We start from the raw sequence: 26181 nt of genomic DNA on the forward strand, positions 1-26181 counted from the left end.
ATTTTATGCCAACTTTCGCAACATGCGAAAACAACATCAAGAGAATCGCGGAAAGACACGGGCAAGAAGAGAGAAACAACTTTGCTGAAGTCACTGAGAATGATGTCAAAAGCAGTTGGGTTTGGAATCTCGACGTTAGATTTAGGTGCACGTTAAAGAACCCCAGGTGGTCGAAATCATATCGTGGTTTTGGGACGTTAAACCCTAGATATTATTATTAAATATTATTATGAAATCTCGACGTCCATTGCCTCACCTTATGCATTTGTGAGAAAACTGAGGTTGTGGGCCCAACTACAGTCCCTTCATTCAGGTATCACTCTCACAGCCGCCCAGTGGTCACCGAGCACAAAAATTACACGATCTCCCGCTAAAGGTGACCATGAGGCGATGCGAAGCCGGAGCACTTGCACGATCGCGTTCCGTTGGCGTTCGTTGGGCATGCTGCCGACCTCGCGTCGTGGAACGCGAAGAGGAACGCTACGCGCGTCGTGTCTTTCCTCTAGCCTGGCCGTTAATTCTCACAGGGCGAGCGGGGAACGCGGTCGACAGGCGCGCGAGGGGGGGCGTAGGAGAGGAGAGAGAGGGGGAGGGTACGCGCATGCGCTGGCGATAATCGCGGCGTTGCGAAGGAGAGGGGGTAGTGGAGAGGAGGAGAGGGGAGGGGGAGAGGTGAGTGGAGAGGCGGTGTGTGGAGAGGAGGTGTGTGGAGAGGGTTTGCGCATGCGCAGTAAGGGTGGCCGCTCCGCACACCACCACCGGATTCAACTCCGCCATCAGATGCTTCGCATCTAATATAATGCACACGAGGTAGAGGAGCGCCCTGGTCTAGTATCGTATGGGATGGCAATGGAACATGCTCAAAATACGATGGCATGCAGGCTGATTTAAGGAGCTGGTGACGATCTTCAGGAAAATAGTCCCAATTCTATGTGAAGACAAGAAATCTAAAGTGGGGAGCATCTACCAGCCACTCATGCAAAAACACCCTCTCTCTCACTCATTATTTACGCGCTTTGTGTTAAGACAGTAGAAAAGTTCCTTGAAAACACTATATTGGAGAATGATTTTTCCAATATCTGCAATAAGCAAGTAAGTCAACAGTGCACAGTGCGCTGATGCATGCTTACGATATATAGGCTTAATAGCGGTCGTTGAAAGGCGTTTACTGAGACTCGTATACACGAATGGCAATGAATGACGAATGAAGGGAGGAAATTTCGAGGGCTCGTTTCTTTGCCTGACACAACTTTAATGAAAACCAGCAGCTAATGAAACCAAGGAAGGGTACGGGGACGTTAATTATACTGCTCTAAGCGCATAGAAGCAATTGTCATATAGATGTCAAGAAAGTAAAGTGGATGAAAAGGCAACTTGCCGCTGGCAGGGACCGAACTTGCAACCTTCGGATTTCGCGCCCGATGCTCTTAACAATTCAGCTACGCATAGGCGGAGAGTTTTCATTTTACCGGTGGGGGCGGTAGTCCGACTAGCAACCAAAGGCAACCACGCACTTTGTTTTAAGACAGTAGAAAAGTTCCTTGAAAACACTATATTGGAGAATGATTTTTCCAATATCCGCAATAAGCAAGTAAGTCAACAGTGCACAGTGCGCTGATATGATTCCTAGACGAAGGCCGGTCCCACGGCCGAAACGTCGAAATAAACTGTGCTCCGTACGTCGTGTCTCAAATACCTTCCTACAGTACCAGGGCCTGCGTGATACTTCCCATAACCCTTATATATATATATATATATATATATATATATATATATATATATATATATATATATATATATATAATATACAGAGAGAAAGAGAGAGAAAGGGAGAGAGAGAGGGGGCAGGGAGTCCTACTTCCAAATTAGCGAATTTATTATAACTGTAGTCTCTTAGGTGCCGATACCGCGACATTATTATGCAGGTCTGTAAGTGGTAGACTCCAGATTTATTGTTCAATTTACACAAAGACATCGATCCACTTCGTAACTCTTGGCTCAAAGCGAAAAAGGCCGCATAGGCTATAAACGTAGGCATAGGCTGCTACTTGTGACTGCATCGCATAAAATCGATTCCCACAATGCGTGGGATCTGCCGAATTTTTATTGCGATAGCAATTACATGGGCAGTCACGGCTGATTTTTGCCGTCGCCGGCCGCCGTCATTCACCGTATATATATATATATATATATATATATATATATATATATATATATATAAAAGCCACAAAGAAAAATAATTCAGAAAAAACTTTCCGACGTGCGGAATCGAACGGGCGACCTCTCGCTTTCCAGCGAGCGGCGTTAGACGGTTACGCCACGAACAGTACCGTCTTTCGGCCTGCTAACGGCGAGCTATTCATATATATACCATTTCCTTCAGCATGCTTTCTTCTTCGCCACATAGATGGCGCGATGTGCGCGCTTTAAAGATGATCGCCCCGCTCGTGCGAACGCCGTTGGTCTTCGCCCTACAAAGCGTGGCCGCCTTCGTGTGCTTATCTCGAGGAAAGAAGGGGGGGGTGTAGCGGGCGGTTGTATTGGTTGTATGTCTTGTGCTTTCCCCGTGATGTGCGCGCTGAAGCCACAGAGCGTACGAAGGTCACTTCGCAGCGGCCGCGTTTAGCGCGCTGTTCAAACAGAAATAAGTAACAACTGTGACAGTTCGCGCTCGTCCTGTGTGTACCTGTTCGTTCGTTTCGTGCGTCCTGCTTTATGTTTGAGCAGTGCGCTTCAGGTGCTGAGCTGTGACGCAAGATAGTTCGCGCTCGTCCTGTGTGCGTTCTTTTCGTGCGTCCTTTGGGCTCGAGCGACGCGCTCGCAATTTCGAGCTGCTTTCTGTTCTTCGCGTTACATTCCAATTTATTGCTATCGCATTCATTGCTTCGCCGTTGGGGCGAAACTGTGACTTTTTTTATTAACAGCTGCTTTACTTTGTTAAAACATGCACCAGAGAGGAGAGAGTAGGCCAACGCTGGCACGGGAAGCTTTAATTATGCCAGTGAATACAATTCAAGATGGCCGTAAGTAATTTTCAGATAGTAGCAAATACCATTTGCTACCCCTACACTTTGTGCGAAGCTGCGGTTACACATCTTTCCGCCAAAAGTTGTTTTCTGAGCGAGTAATTGAGTTGCTCATTGGTGACCGAACTCGTAGTAAAACCCTTTAGTGATAAATCAAAAATGCGTACCATCTTTTCTCGGCACTTTTATAGGCAGGCATGTGAAGGGTACCAATTTGTAGACAACTAAGAAATTACCCGTCTTTTATTGGCGAGTAGGTTTATGCGAAAGCATTCACTGACTGACTGTGTTGGGATTGCTTTGTATTCTTGGCAGCACTTTTGTGTTCTCAAAACCATTCGCTACGGGGTTCAAGAAATTTAGAGTGCAGCTCTTCGGCGTCCCTTCCTGCATTGAGCGGCGTCGCCGTTGGCGTCAGTGGCGTAATTGATAGCACGAATGAGGAGGAAAGAGAGCGAACCCGGAGTCTGTCAATATCACGAGCCACTGGCCTCAAACCTCGCTTTCTTCCTCCGTCATGCGTGCTGGCCCCTCGGTCGGAGCTCGTGCACATGCAGGGCTGGCACGTACACTGCGGCTGGTTTTGCTTGTCGTAAGGGGGCTATCAGCGTTTCGCTTGGTTCGCGACGCCTGCAGTGCACCGAGTGGTGTGCGTAGCACTCGAGCGCTGGCAGTTTCTGTGACAATATGTAACGAATGTTACATTGCTACAACTGCGGATAGTCAAAACTTCAAAAACAGCTGGCGTTGCCCGAACACCAGGCTGCGCTCAGAATTTGCATTAGGCAGTATCGCAATCGTCGGTGAATTTTTTAACTTGTCATAGCTTAAGTCGTCGCTTCAATTGTTCATCAACACAACATATTCTGCACGTACAAATCCGTTTGAGGGGCATTTTCCACTGAATGTTTGACTTGTCACTGGCCCATGAGCCGAACTTTAAAAGCTTGAAATGAAAAAGAAGCGGGCATAAACAGCCCCCTGTTAAATAGCTGCCAGACAGGACGGCCAACAGTATGTTGTCAGTGGACGGGGACCTAAGCCAAGCTCTTAAAAAATATCCTGGGCCGGCGCCAGGGGGGGCTCTGTCCCCCATGAGGCAGTCCGGGGGGGGGGGGGGGCGGGCAAGCCACCCAGCCCCCCCGTACTCTCCGCCTATGCAGCTACGGCAGCGGTCTTCCCCATATCCACTTTATAGGGTATTTATCTGCAGCAAACCTGGGATTAGTCATCGCCCCTCTTAGCCATGACGGTGATTGTGGAACACTCTTTTGCCAGGTGGCGTCACGTAAAACGTGAACCTTTTAACGAGCGGACAGCAGACCAATGAACCCTCACATACTACCTGAAGGCAAAGGGCGTAGACGGGAGGGGGGGGGGGGGGGCTGCTGCGCCGCTTCGCGAAATTTTTTCCTACTGTCATGTACCGCTGACTAAAACAGCCACCTGCGCCGGAAATCATCTGGATTTTTTCTAGAATTCATTTCCATAGTCGAAAAAGCACTTCGGTGCGAACATTCCTGATTTGGGCTGGCTGTCCTCGCTACGCCTATTGGCCGCGAGATGAAGCAGAGTCGGCACCTAGCGGCGAGCGGACGAAACCCCGTGGTGTGGATGGCTTCTTGCGTCGTCTGCTCGCCACACCGTGTTCGCACGTGTACGTACATCATGCACGTCCTCAGATTACAGCTTATTCCGTTATGCTAGCACATTAACAAAAGCTTGTGCGTATGCCTACACGATATACATAAGCATTTCGCCTTACGAGACTTGTATGCACTACAATAAGCGAGTGCATGCACGTGTCCGTAGGGAGCTAGGTCTATAACCATCGTACCGTCCGTTCGCCAAAATCATTTCTATGTGGGTACCACTTTGTCGTTCTAGCACATCACATGCATGGTGCATTTGGCGTCGTCCTAAACGAAAAAAAAAATTACTAAATGTCGAGGTGTGAATGCAGACATTTAGCGACACCATCTCGTGACGTGTTGGCGATTTGTAAATCCTTGTGATAGTGCAAAGCATGGTCTAGCGTCTGCAGAGGCCGGTTAGCGGTAAAAAAGACCTGAAGCCACGCATTTCTATAGCAGTACACTTATTCATGCAAACATAAAAGCACTGTGCAAAAAGTTTTACTTCATCTAATTACGCAAATACAGGCCCTCTTTTTTTTGTAGCCGCTAGAGCAAGAAGTAAATACGTAATTGCCTGAGTCGGGCAACACTATTTATATTGTGCTGTAGGCAAAACACATCTTAAATACGTGCAAATAAAGCAAGAAAAATCACCGAGCACAGTGAAAAACACGAATGTGACCGAAGGCCAGTACCCCATTGATTGGCAGATTGCGCTTCTCTCACACATAATAGGAACGTTAGGCCGGTTTCGTGCATTAATTTGGCAATGGGGGGCGTGTACATCACCATTAGGCTGCAGCCAACGCGCTTTATTCGCCGACAATCGACTCGAACCGCCGACGCCGCAGCGTCGCTACGTACATTTGTATACTAGAGTCACTAGAAAAATTTCAGAGTACCGCAAAGGTAGGCCGCACGCGGGCAATAGGGATGGTCGATTAAAATTTTTAATCGATTAATCGTTAATCGTTAATCGATTTAGCCTTTAATCGATTAATTGCTTTCGGTGGAATCTTTTAATCGATTAATCGATTAATCGACATTTTTAATGTGTGCTTTAAAACCGATATCTCTTTGTTTGAGAGGCATCGTTCGTATATGGGCCCAAATCTTTTTATTAGACGCGTTGGCGATCCAAAATTCCCACTTTCGAAAGTGTCGACGACGGGCCACTTGTGTCCAGTGTGCGCAAATTCACACTTTCGCACACTGGACACAAGGGGCCCGTCGTCGTTGGTTGATGTCGCGGATTCAAGAATCTGAGGCCATCATCCTTGGACTATTCGGCAGCAGGTCGTATTTTCTCGAAGTCTGCCTACTCGAGCTCATCGAAACCGGATTCGCGTTCGGGGACCACACTGGTTGGAAAGTCGCAGTTGAAACATGCAGTGTGGTGGAGGGTGAGGAAATACCGCGAAAGGTAAAAGAGAGACGAGGAGAAATTAAATAAGACGCTCACTCTAGCAAGCAAGGCATCTTTTCTCGGTTTGTCGGTTAGATATTGTGGAAGCCCTACATAATACTATAATTGCGGACTGACGCGATCTTTTTCTTGAGGTCACCTATGCAGAGATTACACAGAAATATACTGGCATCAAACAGACCATCCGTACAGGCAACTGCGGGAAATATAAGGAAAGTATAGTTTTCTTGTTAGACACAATATTAATTAGAACTAACAGACAATAATGCGAAGGAAAGTATAGGGGATGTTAAGGACGTATGACAAAGAAAAACGAGCCCCTAAAAGTCACCTTCTTTCCTTCATTCATAGCGAGGGTCTGGATCTGGCAGACTTGGTGCTTCGAGGTAGTATGCGAGGGATTATTGGTCAGCTGCCAGCTCGTAAAAAAAGGTCACTTGCTACGTGACGCCAAACGGCAGAAAAAGAGTGTTCCACACTCGCCGCCATGGCTGTGATCGGCGCTGACTAACACTCCTAAGTTTAAATGCACATGTGTACCCTATATGAAGTGGACGGGGGGATGACCGTCGCCGTAGCTCAGTGGTAGAGCATCGAACGCGTTATTCGAAGGTCGCAAGTTCGGTCCCTGCCGGCGGCAAGTTATCTTTTCGTCCACTTTACTTACTTCACATTGATATCTCAATTATTGCAAATAACATCCTCTATACTTCTCTTGGTATTATTGTCTGTTAGTTCAATTAATATTGCGGGAAATAGAATGACATGAGTCTCTGCCTCCCGGCTAGAAAAAACAGCAGCTGCGCCAGTATACTCTGCAGCATAGGTCGGCAAACTCACTCATGAGTAGACTCACTCAGACTCAGATCGAGCCATGAGTCTGAGTCTGAGTGAGTCCACATGAGTAATATTTTGGTGAGCTTCAGTCCGAGTGAGTCCGGTTGAGAAAAATCTTAGGCAATCTGAGTCCGACTGAGTGCGGTAGCGGAAAATTTTGGTGAGTCTGAGTCCGAGTGAGCCCTAAGCGCAAAATATATTTCTTGAGTCTGAGTGAGCTCCACACTTTTTTGCCGACCTATTGTTCTATGTACACAACTTCAGCGCCACTAGCACCCTTATGTCGGCTCACGCTTATACTCCCGCTGACTCACACTTCAAAGCACTAGCGTTCATACACCAGCTCTATATTTATTAATCAGAGGCGTGAGTTACGTAAAAAAAAAGGGGGGGGGGGCAGGTTGACCTCCGCCCGCAAACTCCTTCACAGGAAGTTCTTGATCAAAAATATCTCGTGTGAGTCACCTCTTTCAATAAGAATGTCCATACTGGATTGCCACCACTCATAACTCATATTTGAAGGTACGAGATCAAAAGGCGCCAAGTCGAGCGCCAATTTTGCGAGATTTTGGTGTTAAAGAGCAGTGACACCATGATAGAAGGAGCCAATTATGCGCTAACGGACTCATGAGTCGACTCACTCGGACTCAGATAGAGCCGTGAGTGTGAGTCTGAGTGAGTCTGGCTGAGCAATATGTTGGTGAGCTTGAGTCCGAGTGAGTCCGGCTAAGAAACATTTCAGTGAGTCTGAGTCCGAGTGAGTTCGGTTGAGGAAAATTTTGGTGAGTCTGAGTCCGAGTGAGCTCAAAGGGCAAAATATATTTCATGAGTGAGTCTGAGTGAGCTCCACATTTTTTGCCGACCTATGCTCCGCAGGTTTCACCTGATCTTTGCCGTAACACGGCGCCACTCACACCTTTTCAATCGTGCGTACATCTTGAACTGTGAGCGCTATGTAGTGTACCACACATTACAACATAAATTGCGTGACTGTCCTTTCTTGTCACAGCAGAAGACGGGGGCCTCTAGTTGAAAGCTCTATTTCTCCCTAAATACGCGACCATGCAGTATTACTAAGTGCTTCAACGTCACTTCTTCAATAGTAATGCACTGGATGATAGACGTTCGGTAAACCGACGCGTAAAGTTGCGGTTTACATAAAGGGTCTCTAAGACCCATTTCACAATTCGCGAGTGCGCATTCCTGCGCTACATTTTCTCTCAACTAATGGCAGCAACTTTCGTGCTTCAAGTGAAGACGAGATCATAGTTGCGCGTGCTGGCGTTTGTCTATTATGCGTGTTCGTGTAAAGAGAGCCGAGTCTACACTTTCCGCGTCCCAATGCAAACAAACCGCGCTTGAACACTCTGTTTGAAGAAGTGACTAGCTGCCATTAACTGGGCTAACTGCATCGTAGGAAAGTTAGCTCAACAATTATGAAAATGGTATATATACCCTATAAAACGGACAGTTGGGCTAGTTGGTATACAGCATAATAAAAGATGGTTACTAGCGTCCTCCTCCTCTTTACGTTAGCAAACGTGTCTTATTATGTATATAAGGATTACCTAATAATCTCCCCATCATCGTACTTCATCACTCTTTTTCCCCCTTGCGTTTTCCCCGGTGCAGAGTAGCAGGCAGGGGCGTACTATAGCTCAGGCCACCCTCTCTGTTTTGTAATATATTTTCTCTCTCTTTCATTGGTAAACAATATTTTATTTGCTAAAGAGTAAACTAGAACGGCACTAAGAACCAGTGAGGAAATAAGCAGAGCATATTACAATGCCGAACTTACACAAGAATTGAGTAAAATCTGAGGGTTGAATAAAATACAAAGAAAGTTTCGATTGACACTACAGGTGACGAGAACTACTCGTTTATAAAATGTAAGCAGACATGTGTTTATGCGGCAACACGATGAAACAGCGCGGCAAAAAACAAACACGAACAAAATAAGCTACAAGACGATGCGCTGGCACGTATGAAATTTACAGAAAAGAATAAACTTCTCTTTTGAAAGTTGGCGAATCCACGTGCTGCTTACTTTCTCAATCGTCCCCATTTTTGTTTTGTTCCATGGGGTTGCTGCTCCGAACCATATGCTTTTTCTCTACTGAGCGAAGAAATGTCAGTTGCCCGAGATGCTCGGACGACAACCGACATCTCCTTTGGGTCGCCACACATCCAGCATGCGAAGAAAGGCGCTCGGATGCTACTGACGTTGCAGGAATTGGCAAATACTCCATTGCAACGTCAAACACATCATCTAGGCCAGTTCGCATGCTGTGCCAAGTCTCAAGTGAATTCGGATTGGTGCGGCGATCGACTACACGGTTACTATAGTATGTCTTGAACTGAGAAGGCATTTAGTTCATCGGATCGTACTCCAGTGCAACGCAATTGCGTAGAAGTGCGCGATCGACGGCATCCCAAATAGAACCAGAAAAAGTAGTAGTATTCGGCTTTACAACTTCCTGCGTCTAAGGATAGCGTTCAGGGTCTGCGTCTCAGGATAGCGCGCCTCGCAGTCATGCGCTCCGGCCAAGGGGCGAGGTTGGGGGCGGGAGTGGGGGATGCCGTAATCGATTAATCGAATAGTTTTAATCGATTAATTCGATTAATCGAAAGGCACAAATACATTATGATTAATCGATTAATTGTGGACCTTTAACCGATTAATCGATTAATCGTTCATCGATTTTGCCATCCCTAGCGGGCAACATTGAGCGGCGGCGGCCATTTCTCTTCCGGACCGTCCGGCGAGTTGGTAGCGTGTGTTGAGAAGTGACCGATCTCTTCGCCTCGATGCCGTGTTACGCTCGGCGTAACTGCAATATGTGTGTGTGTTTCTTCAAAAGGACATCAGAAATGATTTCGAGTCATCGACAGTCTGAATTGACTGCGCGGTAAGCGGTGTAGCTAATGAAACGTGCGGCGAATGTTGCCATGTGCTCGCGAACTCTCTTCGCGGCTTCATCGGTCACTTTTCGTTTCACGGCCGGGTGTGTTCGCAAGGTCCGGAGCTGTAGACATAGTTGCATTAGCATAATGACCGTGCCAGATGCCATTTACTTCGACACTTGGTGAATGTTGACTGTTTGCGCTAGCTTTGCAGTCGGTGTTCAGGTTCACTTCATAGCGCATTCGAGAACATTATCGAACATCGAGAACATTCAGCATTGCGTCTTTCGACTGATCGCTGACGCATATCTTACTTGCGCACCATGCTTGCTGTTCAGCTGGTTGTTATCTGTAATAGAAGTGGCGTGTGTACGGCGAGTGGAAGTTGCGCGTGAAGTATTTGTCTCGGTTCGGAACGCCAGCAGCCGAACGCATGGGCGAATCGGCGTGCGGTAGTTAAGGTGCATCTTATTTTGCGAATGCGTTGTCATTTCCTAACAGATACGTAGAAAATAGGCCATCAAAAATGATTGACGTTACTACTCAGTTGTTTCATTTCCTATTTTTTGTCTCCTTAATATTCCCAACGTCGCATTGCATATGCAAATACTTTGCTGTGTTCCGACAGTTTTTTTCTTCTTTTTTTTTTTTTTTGGCGTTGCCAGCGCGTGAACGGCTGGGGTTCGGTTTCTGCACTGCTTTTAATTTCAACTTTTTTTTTTCGTAATGCACTCTTGTTAAAACTTCCTCGGTGCAGTGCTTTATGTTATCTTGATCAGAAATAGCACATCCCGAAAAGCTTTAACGCGCATGCTACTGCAACACAGTATGTATATAGATCTAGGGCTCGCATGAAATCAATTCCCTCAATGTGTGAGAGGATAACCCCTTTTTTTTTGCTGTGACCATTTCTCACCAGCTAAACAGTATTGTAAGGGTACGCTCGGCGCAATGCAACATTAGCAACATTCTTTTTTGAAAAAAAAATAAAATACGCTTAATAACATTGCCTTATACCAAGTTTATCAACAGAGTTCCACGCTTCAGTTTTGCGCAGTGGCAAATGATCACGCGACAGTTGCCTGCAAGGTATACAGTAAACAGTTATTATTTTAATAAGTCTTCGATTTCGCTCTCGTGCGTGACACGCTTTTGGGTGCAGCAACCGGCGGGAAACGGGCAAAGCCGTCTTTGCTATTCCGAGTGCAAAAAAGGTTGCCATGCGACGGGCTGTGTGGCTGCACTAAATACGGCGCGAGAAATTTGTTCCCACGACTGATACCCGGCTTTGTGAGGCAAGCGTTTCATTGAGAATTCGCAAATGCTGTTTCAGGGAATGTTTGCGTCTCCGCTGCACTAGTGCAGCTTGTTTCGCGTGGTTGCTTCAGAAGGTTCATGCACAATAACATTGCCGGGCAGCGCTTAATGATGTTTGGCGTAAAATTGACGACTTTGGGCTCACATATAACGATCAGTGCGCAATGAAAACTGACTGCTACAGATTGGTATTGCGTGACGTGAATGTATGACGAACATAAATACCAGGTGGTAACATGAAAATAATGGCACGCGGGTCATGTAAGGCACGATTTACATGCCATGCTCATGGTGCGGCCGCGGCCGATTCGCTGGCTTGATATGCTCCAAGATTGGTAGCGCGTGACGTGACTGTATAGTTGTGCCTTTTGTGTCAATCCGGCAGATCCCACGCATTGTGGGAATCAATCTAATGCGAAGCAGCCAGCAAAGAGCTGCATATATCACCTTGTTCGTCTTTGAGGCACATGAAGTAATTCATGTCATGAGATCTAGTTCATTATATATCGCATGTTTGTCATGAATGCACGCATGCAGAATCTGGTACATACAACGCATGGCCTGTAATTTATGTTCGTCACGCACCCATGTCCTATATGCCATACCAAATTTGGTATACATCCAGTTAACAAAACGGCCGGAAACGCACAAAGACAGTGTAATGTAAACCATGCCGTACATGTCATGCGTTCCATGATTTTCACGTTACCACCTGTCATTTATGTTCGTCATACAGTCACCTTGTTATGCATGCACTCTTGTTAAAACTTCCTCGGTGCAGTGCTTTATGTTATCTTGATCAGAAATAGCACATCCCGAAAAGCTTTAACGCGCATGCTACTGCAACACAGTATGTATATAGATCTAGGGCTCGCATGAAATCAATTCCCTCAATATGTGAGAGGATAACCCCTTTTTTTTTTGCTGTGACCATTTCTCACCCGCTAAACAGTATTGTAAGGGTACGCTCGGCGCAATGCAACATTAGCAACATTCTCTTTTGAAAAAAAAAAATAAAATACGCCTAATAACATTGCCTTATACCAAGTTTATCAACAGAGTTCCACGCTTCAGTTTTGCGCAGTGGCCAATGATCATGCGACAGTTGCCTGCAAGGTATACAGTAAACAGTTATTATTTTAATAAGTCTTCGATTTCGCTCTCGTGCGTGACACGCTTATATAAGTCGAAATGCATGCACAATCTGTTCAACAGATCGAGATATAAACAGCCGTGCAAATAGACAGGTATGTATGTAGTTTTCAATATCGCTGAACATAGCGAACCGAAAAGGTGAAGTACCCTGTTGCATGAGAGGTTTTCCAGCAAAGTTTGTGTAGTTCACTGCAGAAAGGAGTGTTCTTCGAGGGGGGCGAATTCATTCCGCGGCCAACTATGCAGCCACGTACAACGACGCTCTTTGACGTTAATATTTCCCACACGGAATGCAAAATATACGAAATTCCCGGAGTAGCTCACCAGCAACGTTCGGTTACTGGTGAGCTACTCTCTGGTATCTGCAAGATGCGTTTAAAAAAGCGACGAAGTACTTCTAGGGACCGTGGTACTGCTAAATGTCCGGCCGCGCTCTGCATTCAACGCGCCTGCACCCAAAGCGCTTGGAAGGGATATGGCGGTGAGAGGTCACGTGATGCGAGTAAGCCAATCGCGTCGGCGGCGGCGCGCGGAAAACAGATGCGATACTCTGAAAATTTTCTAGTGAATATATTGTATACGCGCCGGACCGCCTATCTACACAAACGCGGCGACGGTGCTGCCACCTATAACCCGCAGCGCATGACCATCAGAAGGGCGATTCCACGAGAGATCGAACATGCCTGTCCGGTCGACATTTTTGTTTTGCCTGGGTTTTTTATATGTTATGTGGGCACATTCAAAGTGCACGGATCCGAAAATTTTATTTCCAAGAAACGCCCCCAGCGCGCCAAAAAAATATTTGAAGGTGGCGGCGCGGGCGTCCTCTTTTTGCTCACTGCAATGTTTTAGGATTTCACGGCCGAATTTAACGCGAACTATAAATGATGTGTCGAAAATTTCTTTTGATGGTTTTAATACGCATTACTGTGAATTACATCCATGCTTTTTTTATGCCGTCCTCAAAAGGAAAAAAATGTGAAAAAAAGGCAAACACGGCCGAAATCAAAAAAGTGTGCTATGTTTGAGGCGCCTTGGCGCCCTTCCTATTTCACACAGAAACTTCAAAACAATGTCAACTATAGAAAAGAGCCTTTGAAACATTTATACAGAAGGTCATTTTCCTAGGGGCAGCACAAAAAACGAAAAAAATAGTTAAAGAAGCGAGTTTTTTCAAAAAAGCTGATTTTCAAAAAATAAAATAAAAAAAAAACTCCGGTCTCAATTTTGACGAAAATTTTTTATCGAAGAGCGCTTATGTCAATGAAAACACAGTTTTAATATCATATGTCCTCATTTGCTTTGTTGACGAGATATAACGGGCCGAAATGACTCTTGCTGTGTGTGCTCACTTCAGTGCGATTGATGGTTGTTATCAGCTTGCATTGTGGTTAAATCTACAGTTTTAATTATTTTGCTGCAGCAAAACATTGCTCTGGTGGCTTTTCGTCAAGAAAAATGTATTCTCAGATTTTATTCGTGTCAAGCGTGTGCGGGGGTGGGCTACTGCCGCTCTCTAAAGGGCCAACGCGTACGCAGTTTGCAGCCTACAACCTCGCCTACGAGCATCAGAGGAAAGGTGGGCACACTTGTTCAAGATATCAATCGCTTCTTCTTCCTGAAGAAATGCCTCGTCTAAATCATCGCGGTTCTCATAGATGTAGACAGGTTTTCCTTGAGGCGCGTAAAGCAATGCTAGCAGACAGGGACGTAGCCAGAAATTTTTTTCGGGGGGGTTTCAATCATACTTTATGTATATTCGTGCGTACGTTTGTATGTGTGCGTGCATATATACGCAAGCAAAACTGGAAATTTTCGGGTGGGTGGGGGGGGGTTTGCTCCCCCCCCCCTTTGCTACGCCCCTGCTAGCAGACCTGGCAGGTGTCACGAAGATCCTCAGCCTATGGCAGTAGCTTCTGGAGGTAGGCAACAACAAAAACAGCAACGAAGAAAAAAATTTAGGCAACGAAAATGTTTTCCTCAGCAATCTTCTTTCTGTGAACGCGTAAATAATCGGCACAGAATACTCGGACGTAGCCATGGGTAACGCGCATCGCGTGTAGTGAACAGCTAGACCAAGTCGAAACTGAACGGCGCCGCACACATTCTCTCACTTCTGCGCTGCTGTCATGAATGAGTTTGCAAACTGCTCAGGGTTTCACATTTTATGACCAAGGGTGTCTAAGCGCTTTGGGCTGTGATAATTAATTTGTAGGCCACACTCGTTGTCAAAATTAAGAAAGATGTCACTCTGGCGCCATCAGTGACCTCTGCTGTTCTCGACGTGGGAAAGCACTTTAGTAAAGTGCAGGCAAAACATCATCAATTGGGCAGCTTCGGCCACTTGTAGGTTAATCATGCCGCACCGCACGTTTTTCTGGCCGCTGAAACGCTGAGGTAAAGGTCGAGATGATACAGGAAGACGTTATCTGCGACGCCGAAAACATGTGACAGCGGGAAGCAAAATAAACGGCTCGGAAATGACTGAGCTAACTTTTTACAGATGTTGTTTAGGCACAGTGTGCGTCGAATGGGGAAGATGGTTAGAGCGTAGAATCCACGTAATGGAAGGGAAGCAAGCAGGCAGTGAGAAAGCGACTGCATAACAGCGCGCCTGCTGAATGTGGCATTTAGTTACGGATTAAGCTGGCCTGTCGCTGCATACAGATGCTTTGTTTGGTGTGCAAAGCGAGTTTTGACCAAGACACCTAAACCATGTGCTCGCTGTGTCTCACGTGTTCCTGATTAGCGAATAATGGCGGGGTAAGTTGAGGTTGTAAGCTGCAAACTGCATACGCGTTAGCCCTTTAGAGAGCGGCAGCAGCCCACCCCCGCACACGCTTGACACGAATAAAATATGAGAATACATTTTTCTTAACGAAAAGCCACCAGAGCAATGTTTTGCTTCAGCAAAATAATTAAAATTGTAGATTTAAGCACAATGCAAGCTGCTAACAACCATCAATGGCACTGAAGTGAGCACACATAGCAAGAGTCATTTCGGCCCGTTATATCTCGTGAACAAAGCAAATGAGGACATATGATATTAAAACTGTGTTTTCACTGACATAAGCGCTCTTCGATAAAAAGTTTCGTCAAAATTGAGACCGGAGTTTTTTTTATTTGATTTTTTGAAAATCAACTTTTTGAAAAAACTCGCTTCTTTAACTATAATTTTCTTTTTTTGTGCTGCCCCTAAGAAAATGACCTTCCGTATAAATGTTTCAAAGGCTCTTTTCTATAGATGACATTGTTTTGAAGTTTCTGTGTGAAATAGAAAAGGCGCCAAGGCGCCTCCAACATAGCACACTTTTTTGATTTCGGCCGTGTTTGCCATTTTTTCACATTTTCTTCCTTTTGAGGACGGCATAAAAAAAGCGTGGATGTAATTCACAGTAATGCGTATTAAAACCAGCAAAAGAAATTTTCGACATATCATTTATAGTTCGCGTTAAATTCGGCCGTGAAATCCGAAAACATTGTAGTGAGCAAAAAGAGGACGCCCGCGCCGCCACCTTCAAATATTTTTTTGGCGCGCTGGGGGCGTTTCTTGGAGATAATATTTTCGGTTCCGTGCACTTTGAATGTGCCCACATAACATATAAAAACCCAGACAAACAAAAATGTCGACCGGACAGGCATGTTCGATCTCTCGTGGAAGTACCCAGTAGCAATTGGTGGTGGTGATGGTAGTGTTGGGGTGTTATAGCTGATTTGTAGTTACAAGTATAAGGTTGGCTTTTCATGAACTATTGGCTTAAAGTAGAAACATCAGGGTACATTTTTGCCCGAGGCACTGTACTTTACTGGTATTACTACCTACATTTGAACGGCCAGTAAACACGCAAATATTCACGTCACTTAGAGTACTGTTCTGTTGTCCTATACTGAGCTTGAACTATGTGCGCAGTTCCGGACCCTGTTAAACTATCACTGAGGTGATAGAGAAATGCGTGGAATATGGCCGACCCTTACATATCTATATAGCCTTGATATATTACGTGAAAACATTTGATTCGGTCTAAGTCTCAGCAGTCATGCAGGTACTACGCAATACTAGTGTGGAGAGACTCTATATAAAAATGCTGGAAGCAGTCTACAGCGTCGCTACAGCCAGCATAGTCCTTCATAATGAAATCAATAAAATTCCAATAAAAAGTAGAAGTAGGTAAGGCAAGGAGTTATGATCCCTCCTATGCAATTCACTGCGTCTTAAACAAGGTTTTCACAGTCCTGGAATAGGAACAGTTATAGATGAGTGTTAATAAAGAATAACAACAATAACCTGCGATGCGATCATGACATTACCTTGCTCAGTAACTCGGAGACGATTCGCAAAGACATAATTAAAGCCTTCGATGCTCATCAAAGCGTACTGGTGCATGTAATCATATATCTTAAGTTATTTTGGCAAGCAGACTACAAGCAAAAAGGGACAGGCTTTGTATCAACGATGTATAATGCTTCTAAATGAATATTTATTCAAATCTACGTCTTTATATCTCTGCACTGCTACTGCATACGGCCCAATTATTATCTAAGAAAACTGACTAAACCGTAGGTAAAACTAGCCCGAATGCTTCAGCACTTTTCATCTCCTAAACTCTAAGAGGCACGTCACTTCCCATTGGGCTGGCATAAACGAGAAGTTTTGTTATTGTCCAAGCGCACATGCTCACAACGAATCATCTGCATTATTTGTTCATGAAGCGATGAAAATGAGTGAAAACATACCATTGTCCTGGGCCACGACGCCTACAAGAACACTCAGAAAGGCCATCAGCATTTTCAACCGCAATGTCCCATGTAGCGCATGAATAAAAACCTCCGCCTTTACAAGTATTCAAGCTTTCTTGAGTCACTTCAGCCAACGCGACCGCGCGTAAACTCATACGCCGAGGAGTCTGTCACGCGTTTTGTGCACTTTCCAGCAGCCCAAACTTCACATATTCAAGCGCGTCATATGACGTTTTATAACAGCGCTATAACCCTCTGAGCTGTGGCGAACAGATTTCGCAACACAGTGAAAAGCGCATCACGCCATTTCGTCAGACTGTCGAGGCGTCGTTGCTTATTACGAGAGAAGGAGCTCTTTTGCAGACACAGCCACTAATCCCCGGAGATAGCACAGTAATGAGACGTACGCCAGGAGTTTCTTCGCACACGAATGGGCCCCATTCCGCTATCAGGCCACTGCCTTCGCCTACGCCGACTCTTGCTTCTGAAAGAATAACTTGAGAGAACGGAAGCATGGGCTAGTTGGTGATTTGTAATCGACATATTTGCACAGCGCTACGAGAACGAGGACGTATGAAAGCCATGTACGCAGCGCCTGCGTTGTGTCCTTTCATACGTCTTCGTTCTCGTAGCGCTGTGCAAATATGTCGATTGAAAGAATAAGAAACAACAAGAGCAAGCCGCAGCGTACATGGCTTTTTATTTGGTAATGCCATCATTGCGACATTAGTTGGACAGATATTAACACATTGATCTGCCAACAGTTTTCTATCTAGCCAGGAATGATACGGCGTCTCGACATCTCTCGTCTTCGCAATACGGCCATATACGTTCACGCCGAAATGCTTTGCTGCATTTAAAGAGACAGTTAACCGACTAAATACCAAAAACTGGTTAATAAGCTTTGCAACAACTCAGCATCGGGCGGTCGTTTATGTATGAGTGTTGTAGGCCGTCACAATTTAAGGCATGCAGTTTTTTTAGAAATTAAAAAATAAATACACGTAATTTCAGATATTCATCATCATCCAATTTCAATGGTAATGTTGAAATTGAGCGCGTCTTGCGCTCATGAAACGCGGCCGCTCTGTTACTTCAGATCCAATGTACCCGCGACGAGGAAGCGGCGAAATTTTAATGATGGCGCGTCCAAGGAATTTTATAAGTAAAAACGGTAACTCTTAAATACACAAGTGGACCGCTTATTCTTCGCGTACGATGTGTCGTACTCCTCTGCTTCTAACTCATCCCATATAAATAAGATCATACCACAGTTAATGATAATACCTGGCGTTTAACGTCCCAAAACCACGATATTATTATGAGAGACACCGTAGTGGACAGCTCCCGAAATTTCAACCACCTGGGGTTCTTTTAACCGTGCACGGGCCTCAGACATTTTCGGCTCCATCGAAAATGCAGCCGCCGCGGCCGGGATTCGATCCGGCGACCTTCGGGTCAGCACTCGGACGCCATAACCACTAGACCACCGTGGCGGGGCGATCATAGCACAGTCGTGTGTCTGAAAGAACAAGCGCCGCAGTGGCTGCCCCCAGTTTTATGCTGTACAGTGGCACAAAAACGTGACAAATGCGATATTCTGGCGCACAATTAAAAAAATAAAGAGGCAAACACCAAACGTCACACGCAGATATAACGCGATCCGCTAGTGCAAGCAAGGTTACCTACCGTTTTCCCCAACAACATACTGCTGCGACGCGTACTTCATTCAATGTTCTGGATTTCTTCTTCACGTGAAGTTCCGGTGTGAAGAAACAGAGTGACAGCGCTTCCTGCGGGACCGGTGCGCTCGGTTTGCATGTCACCGTTGATATCCTATTATCCATATCTGAAATGCCATTTCCGTGGTCTCCAAAACATGGGCATGTCATGACTTGCGACGTCCTACAACTTTCTCATACAGACAACTCCATTCGCTTCAATAACCGAAATGGGAATTAACGAGATTTCTTAATTAGTCATTGAAATGTGACTCCAGGTGTGATAAAATATTTCGGTCTCGGCATAAAGCGTTTGTGTGTGAAGCTGACGGGTGCTGCAAAGTCAGAATAGTTTTTATAAAAATATCTGTATTATCTAAAATGTAACGGCCTGTGTAAAAAAATTCCCAGATTTATAATCAGCTAGTTTAGTACACGCCCAAAGAACTGCCACGATCAAAATCAGAGTTGTTTCCGAATTTAGGCTTTCTTCGCGTGACTTGTTACTGGTTTCAAAGAACGAAAAAAAAAATGAATAGAAGCGATGGGTAGCGTCTGAGAAATGGTAATTATGTCACAATCTATTAACTACAGGGCAGTACAGCAATTATTACGTAACGAAGAGACGCAGCGTAACCGTTCGGCTTTATTCGGCCCCTATGGCATCTCAATTCTTTGGTACTTCTGCACTGGACCACTCGCTTCATCGTGCTATCAAGACACAAGTGGCCGAGGCTCTCCCTTCGCCGGTTTCAACAACACAAGTTGCTGCGCCGCTTACTTATGCGGAAGCCATTACCCGACCTCCTGCTCAACCGCTATCTTCATTCAGCCCAGCAACGAACTACTACAGGTCGCCACGTCCGGTACACCCGGTACATGTACCCCTCTCGCCTCCTGAGCACCTGTGAACCCTTGGCGTACTCCAATTAACCAGCCCGTCTGCTACGCCTGCGGTATTCCGGGGCATGTTCCTCGCTAATGTCGCCGCCATGGACTCTATTTTTGTGATGCTCAGCGCTCTGGATACGTCCCGCAATAACCACAACACCATGTTACACATCATGCGCCTGACTGCCATTCATCTCGACCCGACTCGTTGATAGTGGCCACAAGCGAGAGCTGACAAGCAGGTTCCTGACGGATGTATTATTGAATTTGTGGCAGCAATGCTGTATAGTCAGCAGCAATGCTTCTCGACCCCAAAGCTGGAAGGTCCGCTGTTTGCATACTAATATGACGTGAAGACGTTCGCTGCTTGCACAGTTCATCAAAACTTTGGCAGAGCTGAATGACATCGTTAACGGTCTCTGGGCTTTTGACCACACGCATATGAAAAGCGTCACCGTCTATGCCTTTAATTACATGTCTTATTTTGTCAGTCTCCGCCATCCTAGATAGAGGCCGATGACATCCTCAATGCAGCTAGTGAACCTCCAACCCATTTGTTTCGATTGTCCACGCACGCCATGTTAAGCGCTAAGTTTCCGCACAGCTGGCCGATCGAAAAACGAAGTCAGGGTCTCTTTAAGAACCCGCCAAGTGGGAATATCAGCTTCGTTATTGAATAACCATAGGTTGGCCGAATCAGCCAGGTAGAATATGACGTGATTCAGCTTCGCAGCGTCATCCCACTTGTTAATCACGTTAGCACGTTTGTAGTCTGCCCGCCAGTCTTCGACATCGCGATATTTAGTGCCGCTGTAGACTGGAGGGTCGCGCAGACGAAGTACTCAAGAATACAAGAGAGACGGGGGAGGGGGGGTGGCTTCGAGGGATCGGCGTCCTCGGTCATTCTGGAATCACATGGTAGCGTGCGGCTGAGGAGCTCCAGGGCGCCGAGGAGGAATACTTCACACCTCCGCCAAATGCAACAAGCCTGTTCTCTTACAGATACTTGTTATTGCACTTGACAAAGCGACGGTTAAGCGCGCTGGCTCAGGCAGAAAGCAGGCAAGCACAAACCACACAACTGTCAACGCCTTCTTTCACGCTGGCTGAGAGCTGGCACCGATGTGCTCTGGTACACTTCATAATTCAAGGCATCCTCGAAGCCCCCCGTACGCGATGAGTATGTAATACTGTCTACTTGTTCCGGGGTGGGAAAAAAGGATCTGTTTGAGGGTAACTGGGTAAACGTCGCTTAATCAGATAAGCGAAACGTTAAAGGGGCCCTCCAACACTTTTTTTGAAGCGCCTACATCGCTGTGACCGCATCAACGCGTAGTGGCGCTCGCCAGAAACTATTGCGGGCGGAAATGACGACGCATGGGCGCTGGCCTATGATTGGATAAATGTAACGTTAGAAGTAATAGCGGCATTGCATCACAAAGGGGTTAGTATTGGGTTTAGTTTTTCTGAGCATGCTTTTTTCACTGAACAGAACTAGACAGACGATCTTAGACATTTCAGCTTTAAAACTGCCGCGCCGGCAAAGAATGCTGCGCCGAACGCCACGGCGCTGGAGGGAAAACGCGCTCGGGACGCTCCAGGCGCCGTTGTTTGTAGAAACTGAAGGGAAAAAATGCTAAGAGCGTTGAAACAGACGCCGTCACAACAGAAACACGACTAAACTAGAAAACATGTAGAGGCGGTCACGATCTGCCTCGTTTCGCACGCGCCAGTTCACTCTTAATGCACCACATTGTTTTGTTACTATCGCAACGGTCATCAATACGTTGGAAAGAACGGCCAACATTGTATGCAAGCTTCCCGTAGTAGGCTCTTTTCAGTTCATTTCATGGGGCGCCATCAGACGTCACAGGGCGAGTGAAACGTGTCAGGTGACCCCGCGAAAATCGAGATGAGGGTTAGGCCTCCATTTTATTGTATTTTGAGTGTTCTAGGCTGAATACTTCGGACTGCGTGCCCCTACCGCTGCGTTCTTGCTGCACTAATCTCTTCATCCTCCAGTCTACGCAACCCGAAAGTAAAAAGTTGTAAAACAATGAGGTCAGGAAAAGTGTTAGAGGGTCCCTTTAACTGCGAATATTGTCACGTGGTCGTGACAATATAAGCGGCGGCGTCGAGATTTTCTGCGTCGGTGACGTTGGGTAGCATGGCGTGGACCGTCGATCAACTGACAAGCGGTGAAGCGCGTCGGCATTCATGCAGTGCCGTAGAATATTCCAGCCTTATCGCTGGTTGTCGCGCAGTCTCTAGAATAAGCTCGAGTGTTCGCGTCTTGCGCGCAATCTTAACAAAATGATCTACAATAATCGAGAAGCTTCTCGAACAATGAGGCGTGGTTTGCGCTGAGCGTTGCTGACAGCCTTTGTGAGCGAAAACCGAATACAGCAAAAGTGATAATAAGAAACACACGTGGCAATATGTAGCAGTCTGCTGCTGGTTGCTCTATCTCGAGGTACTTGTGAGGAAAAACGGAACAGAAATGGTGGGCGTCATGGTGTATGACCATGAGAAATACGCAGATTGGCTGTCAAGAAGCGGTGGTGCTACCATGCCAGCGCTTCAGGATTATTGGGCAGGATACAAACAGCTATAAATATGAGCTAACACCACGTACCCTGAGAAGAGCTGGTACATACTGGAGAAGCGCAAGGTCGTAGCAGATGCGCCTGTATGGTAATTTGTGCATTTTGTTGACGTTAACCTTAGTACTCGAGTGTGCTACTGCGACGTCTTCTGACCCAGGGAGTGTCTGGAGCACTGAGCTAGTAGCCCACATTGAAGAAGTTTTCGTTTCACTACAAAGAAAGTTTCAAATTTTACTGCACATGCACATTCTGCATTTGCTGTTTTCCTCTTGTGAATCGGCCTCGTGCAACGTCCTTAGAGGCATGCTTCCCAATACGCGATTCAGAGCCGGCATTTTCTTCAGTTATAAAGTGCGATGCGCAACACATTGGAGCTCGCCTTTGATATTTTTTTTCTTTTCTTGTGCAACAAACTAAGCGTAATTCGCATTTCGACCCTGCTCGGTGATGTTCGCAATTATAATGCCCATATAAAAACAGCATTCCCTGTTCGAGGGCCCACAGCCATAGCAGGGACTCGTGCTCCGACTCATGCTCCGAGCACAAGTCTCGTTCTAGAGCGAAGCGTAATTGATCACCCACTAGCGTTCCTCATCTTCGCTACATTGGCCACACAGTGCACAAACATCGAGAAATATAAACTCGGACAAGCATGGCAGTCACGAATGAATGGCCGAGAGAGAAAAAAAAGGATATCGGAGACCAAAGCTGAGGAGCCATATTGTACCAGAAAGACAGATGGTGTGTCCAATATTCTCTCGTAAACATGAGCTTGTTCACTAACGTCCTCATTTCACTGCATTCGAGAGGGCGGTTCCCGTCACTTTCTTTCCCGATCATGCGGCTCGTTGCTCTCACTGTATTCGTAAAAGTCGCTACATAATGCGATATCAGTCAAGCAGCTGAACAAGTGAAACTTAACTGTGTAGAGTGCGTTTGAAGTTTTACATTGAACCTGTTCCACAAATCGTTAGAAGCTGCTTTGCGAAACGAAGTTAACACAGGCACACACTGTGCATATAGAACAGCAACACTTGTCAGTGTTTGGTTGACTACGCTGCTCTGAACATAGAACATTGGTCAAAGGAATGTCACATAGTTGACTGGGGCGCAGCAGCGCGAAAAGAGAGGTGCGAAGAAGAAATCACTGGAAGAGCACTGATTAGGCTGAATAGGACCCATAAAGTTCAAGGACAACTTACGTCTTTCTTGCGGGTTATAATTATTGCGTCAAATATGATTGGAGTTTTCATGTTTACTGGTGGCTTTCTGCAATAATAAAACCAATCAATATTTGTGGAATCATTTTACGCTCTCTCATAAGCGATTTGGTTGTATAAATGGGCAACTTGACAATATTTGACATATTTATGATCACAAAATTTGTTACTTTATTGGTCTAAACAACATGGGTTGTTTACGCTTCAGCCTCGCCGGCGTCAGCTTCACTTCCTTCTTCTGCAGCGTCATCGGCAGCTACCTCAGGACCAGCCTCTTCTGCCTGGTCAGCAGCCTCGGAGGGCTGTTCGGCCTCCGCCGTGTCTTCAGCTGGCTGCTGCTCATCTTGTTCAGCAGCGTCTTCGGCGGCTTGTTCAGCAGCATCTGCAGCAGCTTCTTCAACAGCTTCCTGATCATTCTCCAGCGCAGGCTCCTCAGCAGCGTTTTCAGCGGCTTGCTCCTCTTCCGCGGGCTCTTCTGCATCGGCTACTTCAGCGGCATCCTGTTCAGCGGCGGTTTCTTCAGCAGCAGGCTCTTCGGCGGCTGCCTCTTCGGCAGCGGCGGCTTCAGCGACAGGCTCTTCGGCGGCGGGCTCGTCAGCGGTGGCCTCTTCCGCGGCGGCGTCCTCAGCAGGCTCTTGGGCGGCGGGCTCTTCAGCTGCTTGTTCAGGTGCTCCTGCCTCAGCCGCTTGGTCGGCCTCTTGCGCTGGGGCAGCGGGTTCGGCGGCGGGCTGCTCTTCGACAGGTGCAGGAGCAGATTCTTCAGCTGCTGCAGGTTCTTCCGCGGCTGCTTCAGGTGCTGCGGCAGGCTCAGGCTCGGGTGCGGGAGCAGGTGCCGGTTCTGGCGCGGGAGCTGGAGCGGGCTCAGGTGCAGGCGCTGGAGCAGGCGCTGGCTCAGGCGCGGGCGCAGGGGCAGGTGGTGGTGGGGGTGGTGGCAGCACTGCGATGCACTTGCCGTTCAGGCATTCGCCATTGAATACCTTTTTCGTCTGCAACAGAAAGAACCTCGTTGAAGGAAGAGTAACAAGCGAAGAAAGAACAAAGCAGTTGTACAAGGACAGCAGTCTCTTCAGTGCTCAAAGCTAAAGCTCGCTCATAAGTAAGTAAGCCCAGCAGGGACATGAAGACATGGTGGAGACTTAAGGACGCATTTCTGTTTGCTGTTTGCTGTTCTTCGTGCGACATTCCAATATGTTGCTATCGCATTCATTGCATCGTCCGTGCGGCGAAACTGTGACTTTTTTCTTTCCATTTTTTCCTGCCTTATTAGACAACAGCCAACCCTAATTTACCATGCCACTCTCTCTATGTTAATATCCCCTTTCTAATCTTTCTTGAATTTTTCTCTCTGCGCATAGGCGTTCGCTTATCATCCTCCGCTTTTGAGGTTCGGGAGAGCGAGCATAGCGTGCATAAATGCGTGGCCAGGGAAAACAGTGGCTGCCCTGGCGCAGACAAGTTCACTTGTCGAATAATTGGCTTCATCTACGTACCCTGATAAGTGACTATTTTATTTCATCGTTTAGAACTGCTTCTGGCGTCCAAGACTACGAACAGCTCGTTCTTAAGTATTCTGAAATAAGAATGTATTCTAGGGTGCCCCAGAGTGTTACTCTATTGAGAGTACGGAGCAATATTTTCGCTAGTTAGCCTAAATGACCCCGCTAATTGCCCACCTGCAAACGCATAGTGTCAGATTGTGTTCTGCGTTCAGAAAAGTACGTTTGATGTTTAGCGCCAGCTTGTCTGACTTCTAAAATTATTGCCAGCAACAAAGAAAAGAAAGACTGCGGAGCAGTTAGAGGAATTAAAATACTGCGTTACCGAGCATGGTGTTCCATTGTCTTCAGCTTCAAAGCGAATGGGATATCCTTGGCACAAGTACTTGCACGGGTTTCTTAGTCGTGCAAAGATAAGCTGAAAGTAGAAGAAAATAACTTTCTTAATGATGAAGCAGCGAGAACGATATCATATAATCATATCTTTGAAGAGAAGCCTAACATGTACATTTTTTTGCGTAAATTATTATTGGACCGAAACATTCACTATTAGGATTTTGAAATAGCAGTTTGAAAGCAATATTAGGGTTAAAGATATTTATAAATTACTGAAATACTTTATTGACATTACAACCAAGCACTATAAAATTGCAATGATCAATATTCCTAGACAATTTTGCCTGATCTTATGTTTCATGGTCACATGCAATTCATACATGGCCAAAAAGTGAAATCCAAAGTATACCACTTTCGACATGCAGAGCACAACAAACACACAAAAATATTCGGCATTATTTGAATGCTTTCATTTTTGTTCGTTTGAAGTGCACACAGCACTCTGTAAACTCGTCGTGGAAAATTTAAAAGTACAGGCTACTCAAGGGGAGTTACTCTTTTTGAAGAATACTTTGGTCGCGGAGAGATCTTATTCCTTTCGATTCTATTTCACGTCAACAAGTAAAAACATCGAGCTGTACCACAGTTTACATGCCATTTGTATTAAATGAAAAGGTACTTCCAACAAACATGAGATTGTCTTTTTTTTGGTATACATTCATAGTTTACAAACACAAATCAGCGCCTCAAAGTCGAAATACAAATAATTATTTATTGTGCTTTTTAGGCGATGTTTCGTGATTGTTCAAATACACGTTTGCCAAACGATGTTATGAACCAAACATACCCCTTCTTCCTAGGTTAATTTTAGA

The 26181-nt window shown here is 46.0% G+C and overlaps 2 protein-coding genes across 2 annotated transcripts in view; one reads left to right on the plus strand and one right to left on the minus strand.

The window, feature by feature from the left end:
- Positions 1–26181, plus strand: part of LOC119397265 (uncharacterized) — a 150313-nt gene that overhangs the window by 24204 nt on the left and 99928 nt on the right. The window lies entirely within an intron of this gene.
- Positions 23637–26181, minus strand: part of LOC119395785 (cytochrome c1) — a 4153-nt gene continuing 1608 nt past the window's right edge. The window contains exons 3-4 of the mRNA XM_037662795.2: positions 25299–25391; positions 23637–24463 (exon numbers count right to left, since the gene is read on the minus strand). Coding sequence (XP_037518723.1) covers positions 23675–24463; positions 25299–25391 — 882 coding nt within the window. The 3' untranslated portion in view covers positions 23637–23674. The remainder of the gene's footprint in view (positions 24464–25298; positions 25392–26181) is intronic.

This window comes from Rhipicephalus sanguineus, chromosome 6 (genome assembly GCF_013339695.2).
Source record: "Rhipicephalus sanguineus isolate Rsan-2018 chromosome 6, BIME_Rsan_1.4, whole genome shotgun sequence".
In the NCBI taxonomy this organism is placed as follows: domain Eukaryota; kingdom Metazoa; phylum Arthropoda; class Arachnida; order Ixodida; family Ixodidae; genus Rhipicephalus; species Rhipicephalus sanguineus.